Source organism: Myxocyprinus asiaticus, chromosome 2, assembly GCF_019703515.2.
Source record: "Myxocyprinus asiaticus isolate MX2 ecotype Aquarium Trade chromosome 2, UBuf_Myxa_2, whole genome shotgun sequence".
In the NCBI taxonomy this organism is placed as follows: domain Eukaryota; kingdom Metazoa; phylum Chordata; class Actinopteri; order Cypriniformes; family Catostomidae; genus Myxocyprinus; species Myxocyprinus asiaticus.
Window position 1 is genome coordinate 48914781 of NC_059345.1, and position 15259 is coordinate 48930039.

A 15259-nucleotide genomic window follows, 5' to 3' on the forward strand; every position below is an offset into this window, starting at 1 on the left:
TGTCGGCCTCCCTCATCTCGACCAGGTTAAGCCACAGGTGGCACTGCTGGACCACCAAGGTGGACATCACCTGCCTGAGAGACCGCAACGTGACCTTCGTCACTCGGAGGGCAAGATCGGTCGCCGAGCGCAGCTCCTGCGTCAATCCCGGGTCAGGACTACCCTCGTGCAGTTCTCTCAGTGCCTTGGCCCGGTGCACTTGCAGGAGAGCCATGGCGAGCAGGGCGGAGGCTATTGTATAAATGCAGTCAATGTATCATGCAAAGAAAAGTGATTACTTCAAACTACAGTCTTGCATAGTCAGACCTATATCCACATTTTGTTTTAGCCCTGTTCCAACACTGGTGAGTCAAATATAATATGCAGTTTCAAAGTTTGTAGTAAAACAATCATAACTGTGTAATATTTAATGCTACCTCATCTGTCAGCATGATGCCGGTGAATCACGGAGTGTGTGCATGAGCACGAGCAACAGGTAGCTGGCTGCAGTTCACTTAACAGCCACAGGTGTCATTAATAACAAGGGTTTCTGAATCTTACATACTTATAAAAATTGGTTCAAATACAACATTTTGACAGTAGTCTGGCTGAAGGGGCAACTGGGGTGTTTGTCAAAATAAAGATGTGATGCAATGGACACTTCCAGTGTCGAAAGCTTCATTGATTATAACGGGAGAGGTTTTGTTATGATGTGTCGTGATATGCAACTCGCATTTGGTGTAGGCACGATGTTAGGAAGCACATGCTCCACAATATAAAAATAAATCCTTCAACAGTATTATGGATAATTGTAACTACACTAGCATCTTTATAGATCCATGCTGGGACATGCATCGGAAACATATATGCTTGTTTATTGCCTCCAGAATCATATACACCTAAAAATCACAGTGAATTAATTTCTATTCCAGGATTTAGAATAATACGTTTGCTATATTTTTTCTCTTTTCTCCCTGTCTTTCTCTATCTCATTCACTCTACCATTGGTTTTCAGTGGTTTAGCTCAGTCTGCGTTTATACGGTATGCATGGATTTCCTCACCTTGCTGTCCATGATGAGGTTCCGGATGCAGCCAGTGAAGTGCTTATGTTGGAGTTGTGGGTAGATATATGGCAAGTTCTCATTCACTCCTCCGAGCTGAAGCACCTGTGTCACGTTCAAATGCCTGAAAGCACATCAGAATAATTCATGACACTTGCCTGTCTACTAATCTACTGTATGCAATGGAGAGGTCATTTGCCTCTATGGATTATCTTTGCTAATCATTCGACCTTTTAAACTAAGACATTTGTGTAATTGTAAACATTTCCATACATTATCGAGTCAATAACTGACAAGCAGATCACAAAGTGAGATTAATTTGTAATGAAGTAAGAGGAAGGTAATGATTGTTTCACTGACTGGTGCTTTGCATAATGCTATCATGGTGGAGGAAACAGTTCTTTAACAGTCCAAAGGCCCTGATATACTTTCTAAGAAATCGAAGAATGGATGGGTGTGACATTATTTAGAACAATATCTAGCCAAAAAGACTGTGATTTTTAATTTATAACAGCCTGCCAGGGTGAACTTTTAGAAAAACTTCTGACCAGCTGATAAACACCTTCTTACTGCCATTGGTCCATGTCATCGGTATGTGTCACCTGAAGCTCCACCTACCTTAAGGCTGATAGCTAATTTTGTTTAACAACAGTCAGTCAAGATCAGTCAACATGAACACACCGGCGTGCAGAGTTATTAGCGAGCTGATGCAAATTTACCTACATCTGTACAATTGTTTGCTCAGAGACATTTTCCAAGACCATGTCATGAGTTTGTTTGTTGTTATTGTTGTTTAATTAGTCTACTAAAGGAATCAAATCTACTCAAACACTCTTAAGTGCCCATTTACTTATGTGCCATCTGCAGCAAAAGCCATTCCCACATCTGCCCAGAGGAAGATATGCCTCTGTCAACATTCTTTTGTCTGTATTCCGAATATTAACATTCTTCTATACACCCATCTTTGCAGTATTATCAGTATAATCAAAAATTACAACAACAGAGTATAATCGGCTCATATTATGGCCGCGTATAGCATGTTAGCGCATTAGTGTCATGAATTCAGGATGTAAACAAGACAAATAAATTTTTTTTTACTGCATATACAGAATTTTACTCTAAATCATCGAGTAGTTAAAACAGCTTCTTTTACAGATCTCATGTGAATTCTACTCATAGAATGAGGCATAAAGTCATTGATAACACATTTAAATGTCACATTAGTATCTTGAGCATCTTTATATTCAAATGTACTTCGAAACACCTCCCACAGCGGTGTGGCGGGTGTCTGAATGTTTGCAAAAAGGATACAGTTGCACTGCTGTTTCAAACTTCTTTTTACCCCTGAACAAAAAACTCAAAAGAACTTCTCTGGAAATATATCGGGGGCTTTAGACTTTAAACGGGACCATATATTTAACACTCTGGTAACTGATTTAGCTGTAGCCAAATATGAGTTGGTGTGTAAAAAGAAATATAAAAGGAAGGCAATTGTTTTACTTGTCCATATTTGGTGTGACACCAGTGACTTCACAGGAAGTGTGGTCTTCAGTAGTAAGCCAGCTGCCCACACCCTCCATCTCCATGATAGTGGCTCCTGCACAGCGGTCAAGTGTAAAACGCACCTCCTGGAAAAATTAAAACAGGAAAAAAAAAAAAGTATGGTAGAAAAGAATCTTCATCGCCACACAAATGAAATGTGTGGAATTTTACCTCCATGCAAGGTCACCATAGAATGGCTACACACATACACATGCAGACATACTGTAGGGAAACACAGAACAAATACACACAGGCATACATGCACACAAAGATAAAAGAAAGTGATTACAAAAAGTAATGAATTTATGCATATTTATGCAAGTTATTATTAGGTTCTTCTCACACCTGGGCAATGACCCTTAATTAGTCTGCATTTAATAAACTTGAATTTCTGCAATATATTTTTAGATTTGTTTTGCTTGTACGGACACTAAATAAATCATCCTAAATGTTGTGTCATGGACTCTTCCTCATTGAGATATTTTATGCTGATAGAAGCCACAAACTAGTGAAATAAAGCTGTTTCGTGTTTCTTCACACTGCAATCTCTGCTTCCCTCTCAAGTGGAGGCTAAAGCCTCAGGCTTTAAATTATTAAACAAACAAACAGCATTTCAAGTTACTAAAAGCTCCAACATGCAATGTTCCCTTCATACTCAGCAGGACCCTCGTACCCTGTTTGTATTGAACAATGAGCATTATAATTTCAAGCAATTTCAGACTGACCCTAAGGAAATTCCACAACAGCAGGGCTGACTACAAGACAAGGTAGCACTGCTAAAGTGCCAACTAGCAATGTGTGTGTAACATGCATGGAGGGTTTTTTGATCTGCACGTCTTTTTTTTTTTTTGACTGTTTAACGTCAAGTCTTTTATTCTGAAGTTTAGTTTCCTTGTTTTTATCATGTCTTGTTCATTGTGATTGTTTCCAATGTGTGTCTCATGCTGCCTTTAAGTGCCTCAGGGAAGCTCCTAAATCGGAGTTGGGCATTCATTATTCAAGTCAGAAACAAAATACGGAAGATGCCATTTTTAAGCCGCATTATTTATTAGTCTCACTGCCTTCACATGCTTGGAAGAAGATCGTACTTCACATTTCAGAAGTTGTATTTGAAAGAATGTCATGTTCCAATGCTTTGTGGTCGGACAGAATAGGAAACATGCTAACAGGGAAGATATATTGCGAAAAAATTAATAATTAACTACCATACACTACTGAAATGGTCCTCTTCTCTATCATGTTTAAAATTATGGGTCATTCCAACTCAGTATCTTGGATATAAAAATTATCTCTGAAGTTCCCAGTCATAATTACGATTTGAGGGGGTGTTCTTGAGCAACGTCAAAGACAGCAACTTGTATTTATGATACTGTATTTCCGATAGCATGTGAAGGCAGAATTAGTCCCTGCGTATTTATCCTCATGTTTGCAGTGCCCTTATTAGTTCTTTTATAACACTAAGCTCAGATGGGCCCGCAAGAATAAAAAAATCAAAATATTAACAACTACAGTCTTGACCTACACAAAAAAGGTAACGTTTGAAAGCTTAGAAGCTCTATTTTCCAATGCATGCAGCCATTATGACCAAAACTGAAAAAGTTCTTTGAAATTTGCAGATAAATCATGTGTAATTAGTTCTTATGAACAATTATTATGTTTTATTTGTTTGGAGAGGCTTTTGGACACATGGAGACCTTTTTGGACACTATGATAAATTGTTCTTGTAATGCTGTAACTTTTGTTTGTTTTATCATATCAGCACAAATTTATCAGATACAGTTGACAAAATTAGAAACGAAATAAAAGCAGTTTTTTGGAGCCAGCTTATTTACACTCAGAGATATACTGTATAATGTCAAATAAGAAAAATAATTTAAAAAAAAAAGTACATTTTGTTGGCTCAGTTTGTTTGTGATTTTTTTCACTAGTTTCTTAGGCTGAGAGTTTCAGAATGTATTATAATCTATATCATAAAAAAAAGAAAGTTTTCTTTACAATGATACCAAATACTTGACCCTCATTTTTATTTATTTTTTACATTTTTTTTGTAAAGTTATAAACCTTTAATTTTGGGTATGCCACTGAAACAGGAAAACTTTAAAAACACATTCAGAGCTGAAACGCAACTTCTGTGAGTGAGTTTTGTCATGTTTCATGGTGTTTTGTTTCAGTGGTTTTGAGTTCTTTATTAAAAGTAGTACCGGACCGATATATCGGTCGGCCGATATTTGCCTTTCACCGATATATTGGTGTCGGCGTATATTTTACCGATATGAAAACTTTTTTTCAGAACATATAATGCAGAAAACAATGCTTTAGAATTGGTGTCATAGTGTAGTTTGTCCAGCAGAGCACGCTCCGACTTGTTTACAGAGCTGACTCTGAGCTGACAGTGGCTCTGCAGACATGGCGGAGTTAAACGGTCTCTTCTCGTTAAATTGCTAACTAGTTTTTTTAAATACATACTGGATAGTTAATAAAAAATGACCCCATCATTTTATATAACAAATATAACGTTAACCCTGTCCCTGACAACCATGTCACTCATGTTTATCACATCTGTTTGCTGTTAGCCAGCTATAGCTTGTCAGTGCAGTCAGTAATGTAGCAGATTGAAAGGCAAACATCAGAGCATCTTTTTGCAGCTCAGCAGACAACGGTGCGGTAGTGGATTGTATGTGGTGAGTGTTCATTTCACGCTTCACTGTTACCTAGTTGGTGAGACACAATGCTGGAAAGTAAATAAAGTCCATCTTTTACTCTCTGTGGGAATGAGCTTACAGCTAACTAGCTAACCATGTAGCTACTTTCATTGCTTGTCAGTGTGTAAACGTATTTCTCCAAACTGTTTTGTTCAGGATTCACAGTTTAGTACCCCCTTCAACCGAACAATTCCAGTCATTGCATTTATAAAATGTAATATTTCAAAGTCAGGTTTTCCAGACATTAAAATAGGATACGTAATAAAAGTAGATTTAATAAATAGTATATTTGCCCTGTGTAAATAATAATATATAGGAACTTTATCTAAAATAATTAAGGGGTGATAAAAAAAATACCAATACATCAGGCTGGAAAAATAGACATTTATTCATTTTAATATCATATATATATTATATATACACACACACACACACACAGTAATATATATATATATATATATATATATATATATATATATATATATATATATATATATATATATATATATATATATATATATATATTTGAATGTGTTGAAACTTGACACCGGGGCGACGCACCCTAAAAACTGCACCGTTAGATCGGTTTCATACTGAAGAGCTGCTTAAAAGTACGTTTTTTTTCTCTCTCGTAAATGTAAATGTGTAAATGCCAACACCATCATATATGTCGAAATGATTGATGCTTGTCACGCAAAACATGAGCTCATTGATGTCATTAAATGAGTCTGCTTTTTTATTCCATCAGTTACTCCTGGTCGGAGGCTTCCGTATATATTTAGTTAATACATAGGGTTACGTCCTACCTAAATTTAATGGTGCAACGCTCAAATATTTAGTAGAGCATAAATTGTGACTTAGCCTAGTTGTGGCGTAAATGGGCACTAAGTTGTAACGTACGTATAGCTGGTGCAACCGGACCCTGATGTTTATTTAGCTATTTATTTTATTTTTATTTATCCTTTATTTAAATGGTCAGCCATTGACTGATACTAAACATACAGTACTGATGTTTATTAAGCTATTTATTGTATTTTTATTTATTCTTTATTTTCTCAGTGTTCATTTCTAGAATTTGTTGACAATGTATAATAATAATAATAATAATGTCAAATGTTCTTTGATAAAAATATTTAAGAAAGCAGCCTTCTGAGTACCTTTGCATAGTCATATCGGTGCAAAATCGGTGAACAATCCACATAGAAAAGGTCTCTTTTCATTCCAGCTCAAAAATTAGCTATATCGGTCACCATATTGGTAATTGGTGAATTTTTCCTCTCTAAAATCAGTATCGGTCGGGCTCTAATTAAAAGGTACACTTAAATTCATGTGCAACAAACGAGTTGCACATTGCAACTCGTGTTTGTGTATCTTGCACATTGTAAAAGAAGATATGAAGATGTGAAGTCTTGGGTGAGATACTAGGACTTCCACATCACCCAGAACAAATCTACAGAATTGCTGAGTACTTTATTCTGGAGGAATCTAGCAGAGTGAAGCCAGAGAGGGAAGGATAGCTCGATTAGGTTTGAGGGCTTGGGTTTGGCAGTCAGTCACTTGCTATCAGTGAACACTTACTTTGCTGTTGCTTCTCACATCCAGTCTGTGCCACCGTCTGTCCGCTACGTTCACGTTGCCCGGCAACTGCAAGACCAATGTACCCGAGCCATGGTTGATTTTCAGGGTGGGGGTGCCGTCAATCAGCTCTGAGAGAAACAGACAAAAACAGACAGAGTGAGAAGAAAGGGTAGATAGGTAGATAGTTAAAGCAGGGCATCCGGAACTACGGAAGATTGAAGAGTGGAAGATAAAAGAAAGGACAAACACAGACACAAAGTTATAAAAGAGACAACCTTGGGATGCATACAGCCTAAAGCCTCCCTAGTAAAAGCATTATATAAGCCCAACTTGCACCAGGCTTTTGAAAAACAAATATCTCACAAATTACCATTGTCGCTTTGTTTCACATTACAAGGTCAGGGAAGTAGACAACACTATGCTGCAATTACAATAATATCATCCCTCTACATAATAGGATAAACATATTAAGGAAAGTTCTCTTTTGTCTGAGTTAGTCGATTGGCAAATTAAAAATTAATGAAGCCATGAAGACTCCCTTAGTCCTTGTATAGTCTAACAGATATTCTGAGCATAAGCGGGGGAAAGACTCCAACTGATTTCACATTTATCAGCATGGTCTTTGCTGTTAAATATGTCCACCATGCCCACTAATATTTAAACTGTCTTTCTTTGCGCTGATCTCAACCCCTCTCTCAAATATGTCTAGCTTCTCACTATTTTCTTTTTTGCCAACCTCATTTGAGCAATCTTCTTGATGCTGTATTTTTTTCATTCCTGTAAATAACGAGCCTTTCCGCATTGCTTGATTATCTTACACTCTCCAGCACTCATCGTCTTTCGACCGTGAAATGGAGCAGAGAACTTTCGTCAGGCAAAGTGTTTTCTGTATCATAGGTGAGCTGAACAGCAATTAAGCCATCACCAACCACAAGAAGCTTCTCAAAACGCATGTACCCACTTCATTAGCACAAATCAAATGACTGACTCTCCAGACAGATTGTCCTGGCTAATTCCCTTACACCATCAATAAAACGGGCTGATGTATGTCGTCCATCTGTGCTTTTTTCTCGCTGTCAGTCTTATTATTTATTATACAGCTCGTCTCAACGAACGTCTCTACCAGTGAGTGTCTTCCATCATCATCCTCCTATGTTTTAACCCATTCAGCTCATAAGGGCTTAGTGACTTTTTCTTGCTCTCTCAGCTGTGGAGGAGTTTGATTAGCACATGTTGAGAATAAACACAAATGAAGCACTAATGGAAATAATGGCTGAGAAAGATTATAAAATAAAAATTGCTTAGTACTTAGAGTTGTTAGCTCAACAGGTATTTTTATGAGTTCGCTGTATGCTGGCCAAAGCATGCCTGAATACATTAGGCATTAAATGTTATATATATATATATATATATATATATTTAAAAAGAAATATAAAAAATATAAAATAAATATAAGAATATATTTTAGTATGCACAGAAACCATCCAAAACACTATTTTATGTTCTTATACTATATTCTTATATTATACCCTATATCTTATACAGTGGCAAGAAAAAGTATGTGAACCTTTTGGAATTAGCTGGATCCCTGTCTGTCACTCACTCGACGATGTGTCGATGTAGTGACACTAGGGGTTCGATTTTGAGAGCCCCAATCACCTTAAAATAGAAAAGGCCAATGAGAATTGGCGAGTGGAATTTGCATGCCTCTCTCCACCCCAGACATACGGGTATAAAAAGAGATGGCGTGCACCACTCATTCAGATTTTTTCTTTGGAGCCGAATGCATGTATTGTGTTCATTCCATCACCTACGCTTACGCTGCTGGATTTACGGCGCATATCAGCGGTCGCCCTCGCACGGTCGAGTGTTTTGTTTCCCCTGGGCACTTCGGCAGCAGAGTCTACAGATGCTAAAAGAGTATATTCTAAGAGAGTATATTTTCTACTAAAAGAGCTCGCACAAACGATTGGCGTCTTTTTAAAGACGGCCTTTCGCCTTTGTGCTACTGGATGTGGCCGTTATCTCTCCCCTCCGGATAACCACAAAATATTCATGAACGGCTAGCTTTTCTGTAAAATGGGTTCATAAATTTGTACAAATGCATTGCAAAACATGCTATTTTTATTTAAAGAAATTGTTAAATTACTCTTGAAAAATATCTAAACTCAAAAGACTTCCAAAGGCTTTAATTAACACTAAACAAGAGTATGAGCTTGTCAGAAAACATAGCGGTTGGCCAACAGTTCCCAAGGTCAGTCAAAAATAGTCAGTTTTTTTTTAAGTGGATGTAGGTTCTAATGGTTGTTTAGATCAGTGTTACTATCAGAAATAATTAATAATTATTTCTTTAGCTATTAATTCATATTTAAATTAAATAATAGAATCCAACTCATTAAAACCTCACACGGCGCACCATTAAATGTAGTTCAGGAGCGGGTTTGGTTATTAGCAATAATTATTAAAATCAATAGAACATTGATTAAAATTAACATTAGCTTATTGATCCTTCAAATTCAACAATCAAAAATAATTATCAAAATCAAAAAAAGAATATTAATATTATTAAATTGCTATTTGTAAACAACTAGCTGCTAGCATGCTGCTCAGAGGATTGTACAATTCCCTTAACAGAAATAAAATAAAACCAACAAAGTATCCAAAGAGGATCACCCGTTTCACGTGTGTGTGTGACTTCATCGGCAAGTACTGTTTGACTACAAAAAAAAAATAAAAAAATATAATAATAATAATGTGATTTCTGGATTACAACATAATTTTCCTGGGATGACAGATATTAATAATCAGATGTTTATCGAGAGTGGGTAATTGAACTCTATTATACACTATACAGTCATGAAATCTAGTTTACATGAGGGAAGTATTGCATGACTGTAACTGTGTGGTAACTTGCATCAAGACGTATTTAAGTAAATGAGTGAGTATTTCAATACAGTAATTTACGTTGGGTCATAAAAGCCTTTAAGGTGAAAGATTGTGTTGAGAAATATGATATGTTTATAGTGCTTTCAACATGTTGTCTACTAAATTCAGCGCGTGCTGCATGGTGGTCTGACCGCTCGTCTCATCTCTCACTGCGGCAGCAACACGGAGCTCCACACACATTTCTCGCACCCAGTTTAAACTGTAGCCTGAAGACACAGACTGCATCTGGAAACGGGAAAATACTGCCTTCAGGGGACTGTATAAAAGGTAGGATGAAATAAGATGCTTTTTAAACTGTACAGAGACCAGATGAAATAGGATTAAGAAAAGGTAGGGCTTGCATGAGCGAAGACTTACAGAACGGAGAGAGAGTGAGAGAGAAAATGAGAGATGGAAAAGGAAACCGGCACCAGTCTGTGGTTGGTATTGATTTGAGAGGACTAAAATGAGGGAAAGCAATGACGCTGTCTCTGTATGACAGACAGACAATGGGACATGATTAACAGAACTTTCCAATACACAGACAAAGATGGAGACCAGGAAAAGAGAGTAAAAAGTACGGTGCTATCCTCCAGCTGGACAGTGAAGTTGTACCTCTGGCCAGCACTCTGCATTACATACACCGATCAGCCACAACATTAAAACCACCTGCCTAACATTGTGTTGGTCCCCCTAATGCTGCCAAAACAGCACCAACCCACATCTCAGAACAGCATTCTGAGATGCTATTCTTCTCACCACAATTGTACAGGGCGGTTATCCGAGTTACCGTTGACTTTGGTTCAAACTGACAGTCTGGCCATTCTCTGTTGACCTTTCTCATCAACAAGGCATTTCCTTCCGCAGAACTGCCCCACCCTGGATGTTTTTGTTTTTGGCACCATTCAGAGTCAAATCTAGAGACAGTTGTGTGTGAAAATCCCAAGAGATCAAAAGTTACAGAAATACTCAAACCAGCCCATCTGGCACCAACAATCATCCATGTGATTATCTAATCAGCCAATTGTGTGGCAGTAGTGCAGTGCATAAAATCCTTCAGATACGGGTCAGGAGCTTCGGGTAATGTTCACATCAACCATCAGAATGGGGACAATTGTGATCAACGATTTGGATCGTGGCATGATTGTTGGTGCCAAATAGGCTGGTGTATTTCTAGATTCTGTCTCAAGAATTTACTCTGAATGGTGCCAAAAAAAAAATCCAGAGAGCGGCAGTTCTGTGGACAGAAATGCCTTGAGAGAGGTCAGCAGAGAATGGCCAGACTGGTTCGAACTGACAAAAGTCTACGGTAACCGCTCTGTACAATTGTGGTGAGAAGAATAGCATCTCAGAATGCTATTTTCGCAGCACGAGGGTGATCTACACAACATTAGGCAGGTGGTTTTAATGTTGTGGCTGATCAGTGTATGTAAATGCTGTATACAGGCAACAGAGTGTGTATGTAATTAATCTCAAACATGTTTTTGCTCTCAGAAATGGTCCCTCGGTGGCCTATGCTCTCTGCTCCTCATCCCTAATTCATGCTGGCCTCCCTGCGACATGACCACACATTAATCCCTCTGTCAGTGGGAGGGAAGATGACCAACTACCCCCAGATCCTCCCCAAAAGCATTTCTCTTTTTAGGCATGATAAATGGCTTCTCTTTGCCGTTCCCATGGGAAGAGCAGGAGGGCCGACAGCATATGGATCCTGATATACCCCAGCCAGTTACCCTCCCTGCACCGGTGCTGGAAATGGGCTGAAATGCTGCAAGTTGAAAGGGATATCAGAGCTTCCGTTGCATGATGAGTCTGAGAGGGCCGACTGTGAAGCAGGTTTCTGCAAATTGACTGTAATGTGTGCATCACACTCTGGGTGTAACTGTATCTCTGCTCACTTTCATCTGCCAGACTCCCCATCTGTATGTGTGTGCACGCAAAAGCTCACAACCACAATCATAAATTTGAAATTTCCATGGGCCTAAATTTGTTTACATAACTAAAAACAGCTAAATATACATTGCATTCAAACCGTTCTCATGAAACCCATTACATTAATGAAACCAATAAAACATTACTCACACATTCAAATTGATTTATATTTCATATTACCCCCTTGATCATGATTTCTCTCACCGAATCTCACACACACACACACACACACACACACACACAGTATAGACACTGATGAGCCAAAACATTATGATTACTCACGTGAAGCGAATAATGTTGATCATCTCCTAAAAAGGCCACATGTCAAAGTCTGTATAGATTAGATGGTAAACGAACAATCAGTTCTCGTAGTCAACGTGTTGAATGCAGGAGAAATGGGCAGGAGTAAATACCTGAGCGACTTTGAAAAGGGCCAATCTGTTATCTCTGAAACGGCAAGACTTGTGGGGTGTTCCCAGTCAGCAGTGGTGAGTACCTACAGTGACAGTGGTCCAAGGAGGGACAAACCCCAAACAGGTGACAGGGTGTTGGGTACCCAAGGCTCATGAGCGAAGGCAACAAAGGCTATTCCATCTGGTCCGAACCGACAGAAGGTCCACTTTGGCACAAGTCACAGAAAACTTATGATGGTTACGGAAGGAATCGGTTACAATACAGTGCATTGCACCCTGCTGCATATGGGGCTGTGTAGCCGCAGACTGGTCAGAGTGCCCATGATGACCCCTGTCCACCATTAAAAGCGCCTACAATGGGCACACGAGCGTCAGAACTGGACCTTGGAGCAGTGGAAGATCCCCTGGTCTGATGAGTCCCGTTTTCTTTTACATCACGTGGACAGCTGCATACGTGTGCACCGTTTACCTGGGGAAGTGATGGAACTAGGATGCATTGTGGGAAGACAACACGCCAGTGGACGGAGTGTGATGCTCTGGGCAATGTTCTGCTGGGAAACTCTGGGTCGGGCCATTCATGTGGATGTTAATTTGACATGTGCCACCTACCTAACATCGTTATACACCAGGTACACCCCTTCATGGCAATGGCCTCTTTCAGCAGGATAATGCACCCTGCCACACTGTACACATTTTTCGGGAATGGTTGAGGAACATGAAGAGTTCAAGGTGTTGCTCTGGCCTCCAAGTTCCCCAGATCTCAATCTGATTGAGCATCTATAGGATGTGCTGGACCAACAAGTCCAATCCACAGCTGTTCTACATCGCAACTTACAGGACTTCAAGGATCTGCTGCTAATATCTTGGTGCCAGACCCAACAGAAGACCTACAGGGGTCTTGTAGAGTCCATGCCTTGGCGAGTTGGCGCTGTTTTGGCAGCACACGGAGGACAAACAGCATATTAGGCAGGTGGTCATAATGTTTTGGCTCATTTGGTGTATTCACACACACACACACACACACACACACACAATACATTGTGATCAGTCTTAAAAGCGTTGGATTGTTCACCCACTAATAGGGAACATGTGCTGGGGTTAGATCGTCGAGAGACAGGTTAGTTTTACCCTACTGATGATGCGTTTTTGCAATAGTAATCCTGCTCAGTATGAGGGGAACCGCAGGTTCAGACATTTGGTGCGTGTGCTTGGCTGCGGAGCCACTGGTGCAAAGGTACCATCTGTGATATTATGACTGAACGCCTCTAAGTCAGAATCCCCCTAAACGTAACCATACCGCAGTGCTGCGGGACTCCAATTGGCCCGGGATAGCCGGCCTGCGAGGGCCTGGCTAGGAGAGCCGTTCAAGACGCAGCTGTGCGCGGCCGGGTGAGTGCTGCCCCTCTCCCATCATGCACCGCACATTTGTGGAGAACCTAGTGCTAAATGACTCAGACGACCTGATTTTTATATATCACACACACACACACACACACACACACACACACACACTATATTCAAAGAATTCAAAGCTCTTTTAAAAGGATAAAAAGGATAAAGCTTTCTTGATAAAGTGTCTGCTAAATGTAAAAATAAATATATAAATAATAATAAAAAAGTAAACAAACAAAGAAACCAGTATTAAGGAAGTGACCTTTGGAATCAATCCTTTAATATGCTCTACATTCATCAGTATTAGCTTTGCATCCTTGAAAAGGCTACAGAATTAATCAAGTATTCTATCTTGTCATAAAATGCAAGATCATTTTCTTCAATTTCCCTGCACATCATCTATGGCTACAAGCGTGTTCAGACATGTGTAAATGACCTCGTGAGGCTGCTTACGATTCAATAAGTGTCCTTAATCAAGCAAATTAGATTTGTCTGTCTAATTTGTCTATTGATTTGACATGCTCGCACACCAAATCTTTGTCTAACCTTGAAAAGAAACCGTAACTGCCAATAAAACCCAAGTGACATGAAATGTCCATGCAAGTATCCATGCCCATTTCTGTCAATGAAACTTAATTGAGAAAGAGGTCGGAGGTTGCAGAGAGAAAATGAATCCAGCCAGTGATGAGAAAAGTGTGTTTATTGGAGATGGAAGTCTTTCTAGAGGTGAGTAAAGAGGACTGGTCTTTAATACTGAAGCCACATGTAGACTTGCTTGGTTAGAGGCAAATGAATGCTTGTTTTATGATGTACGAATAGCCTCAAGCTAATATATATACACATGCTTTAAAATACATATGGCTTAAAAAGAGAAAATGTATGTTTCCTCTGTGTTAATCATTCACAAATTTGATTTGAAAGGTCTCTCATGAGATAATTCATAAGATTGATTTCAGATTGCACAGCAGTTATATATAAAAAATATAAAGAAATAAATTCTGTCATAATTTAACGTCGATCCAAACTCTTACTTTTTTGCTTATCTGGGACACAAAAGATGTTTTCATGAATTTTGCAGACCGACTTTTCAATAAAATAGATGTGGATAGTCACTTTCAAGCTTAATCTTGACATCTGTTTTGCATTCGTGAGTGCTATGAAAGAAGCTTGTTTACAGAGGCTTGAGTTCATGAGAACTCATTGTTCAGCACTAAAAACATCACAAGTTTCACATGAACATATGTGCCATTGTGAACAAGCTTCTTTTATAGCATTCACGATGCTACAGATGTCAAGATTTTCACTGAAAAACAATATTTATAATGCACTGTAAAGGCATTTTAAATGTGTTATATAATGCATTCATATCTCATAACACACCTTATGTTAACAAATAATTGTAAATAGTTATAAAACATAATACTTTACCCATTCATAGTTATACCTTAGAGTATAATGCATTCTAACACAATTAAAGGAATAGTTTGTTCAAAAGTGCCATCCCAGATGTGTATGACTTTTTCTGCTGCAAAAACACAAATTAAGATTTTTAGAAGAATATTTCAACTCCGTTGGTCCTCACAATGCATGTGTATTGTGACCAGAATGCAGAAGGTCCAAAAAGGACATAAAAAGCAGCATAATAGGAATTCATAAGACTCCAGTGTTTAAATCCATGGGCCCTATTTTAAGAGCACAAGCGTTATGCGCAAGGCAATGCCTTTAGCCATAAGT

The 15259-nt window shown here is 38.8% G+C and overlaps 1 protein-coding gene across 1 annotated transcript in view; it reads right to left on the reverse strand.

Annotated features, from left to right (window-relative positions):
• Positions 1–15259, reverse strand: part of LOC127409830 (neural-cadherin-like) — a 413418-nt gene that overhangs the window by 48109 nt on the left and 350050 nt on the right. Inside the window, exons 24-26 of the mRNA XM_051644684.1 lie at positions 6864–6991; positions 2542–2669; positions 1042–1165 (exon numbers count right to left, since the gene is read on the reverse strand). Of these exons, the coding sequence (XP_051500644.1) occupies positions 1042–1165; positions 2542–2669; positions 6864–6991 (380 nt within the window). The remainder of the gene's footprint in view (positions 1–1041; positions 1166–2541; positions 2670–6863; positions 6992–15259) is intronic.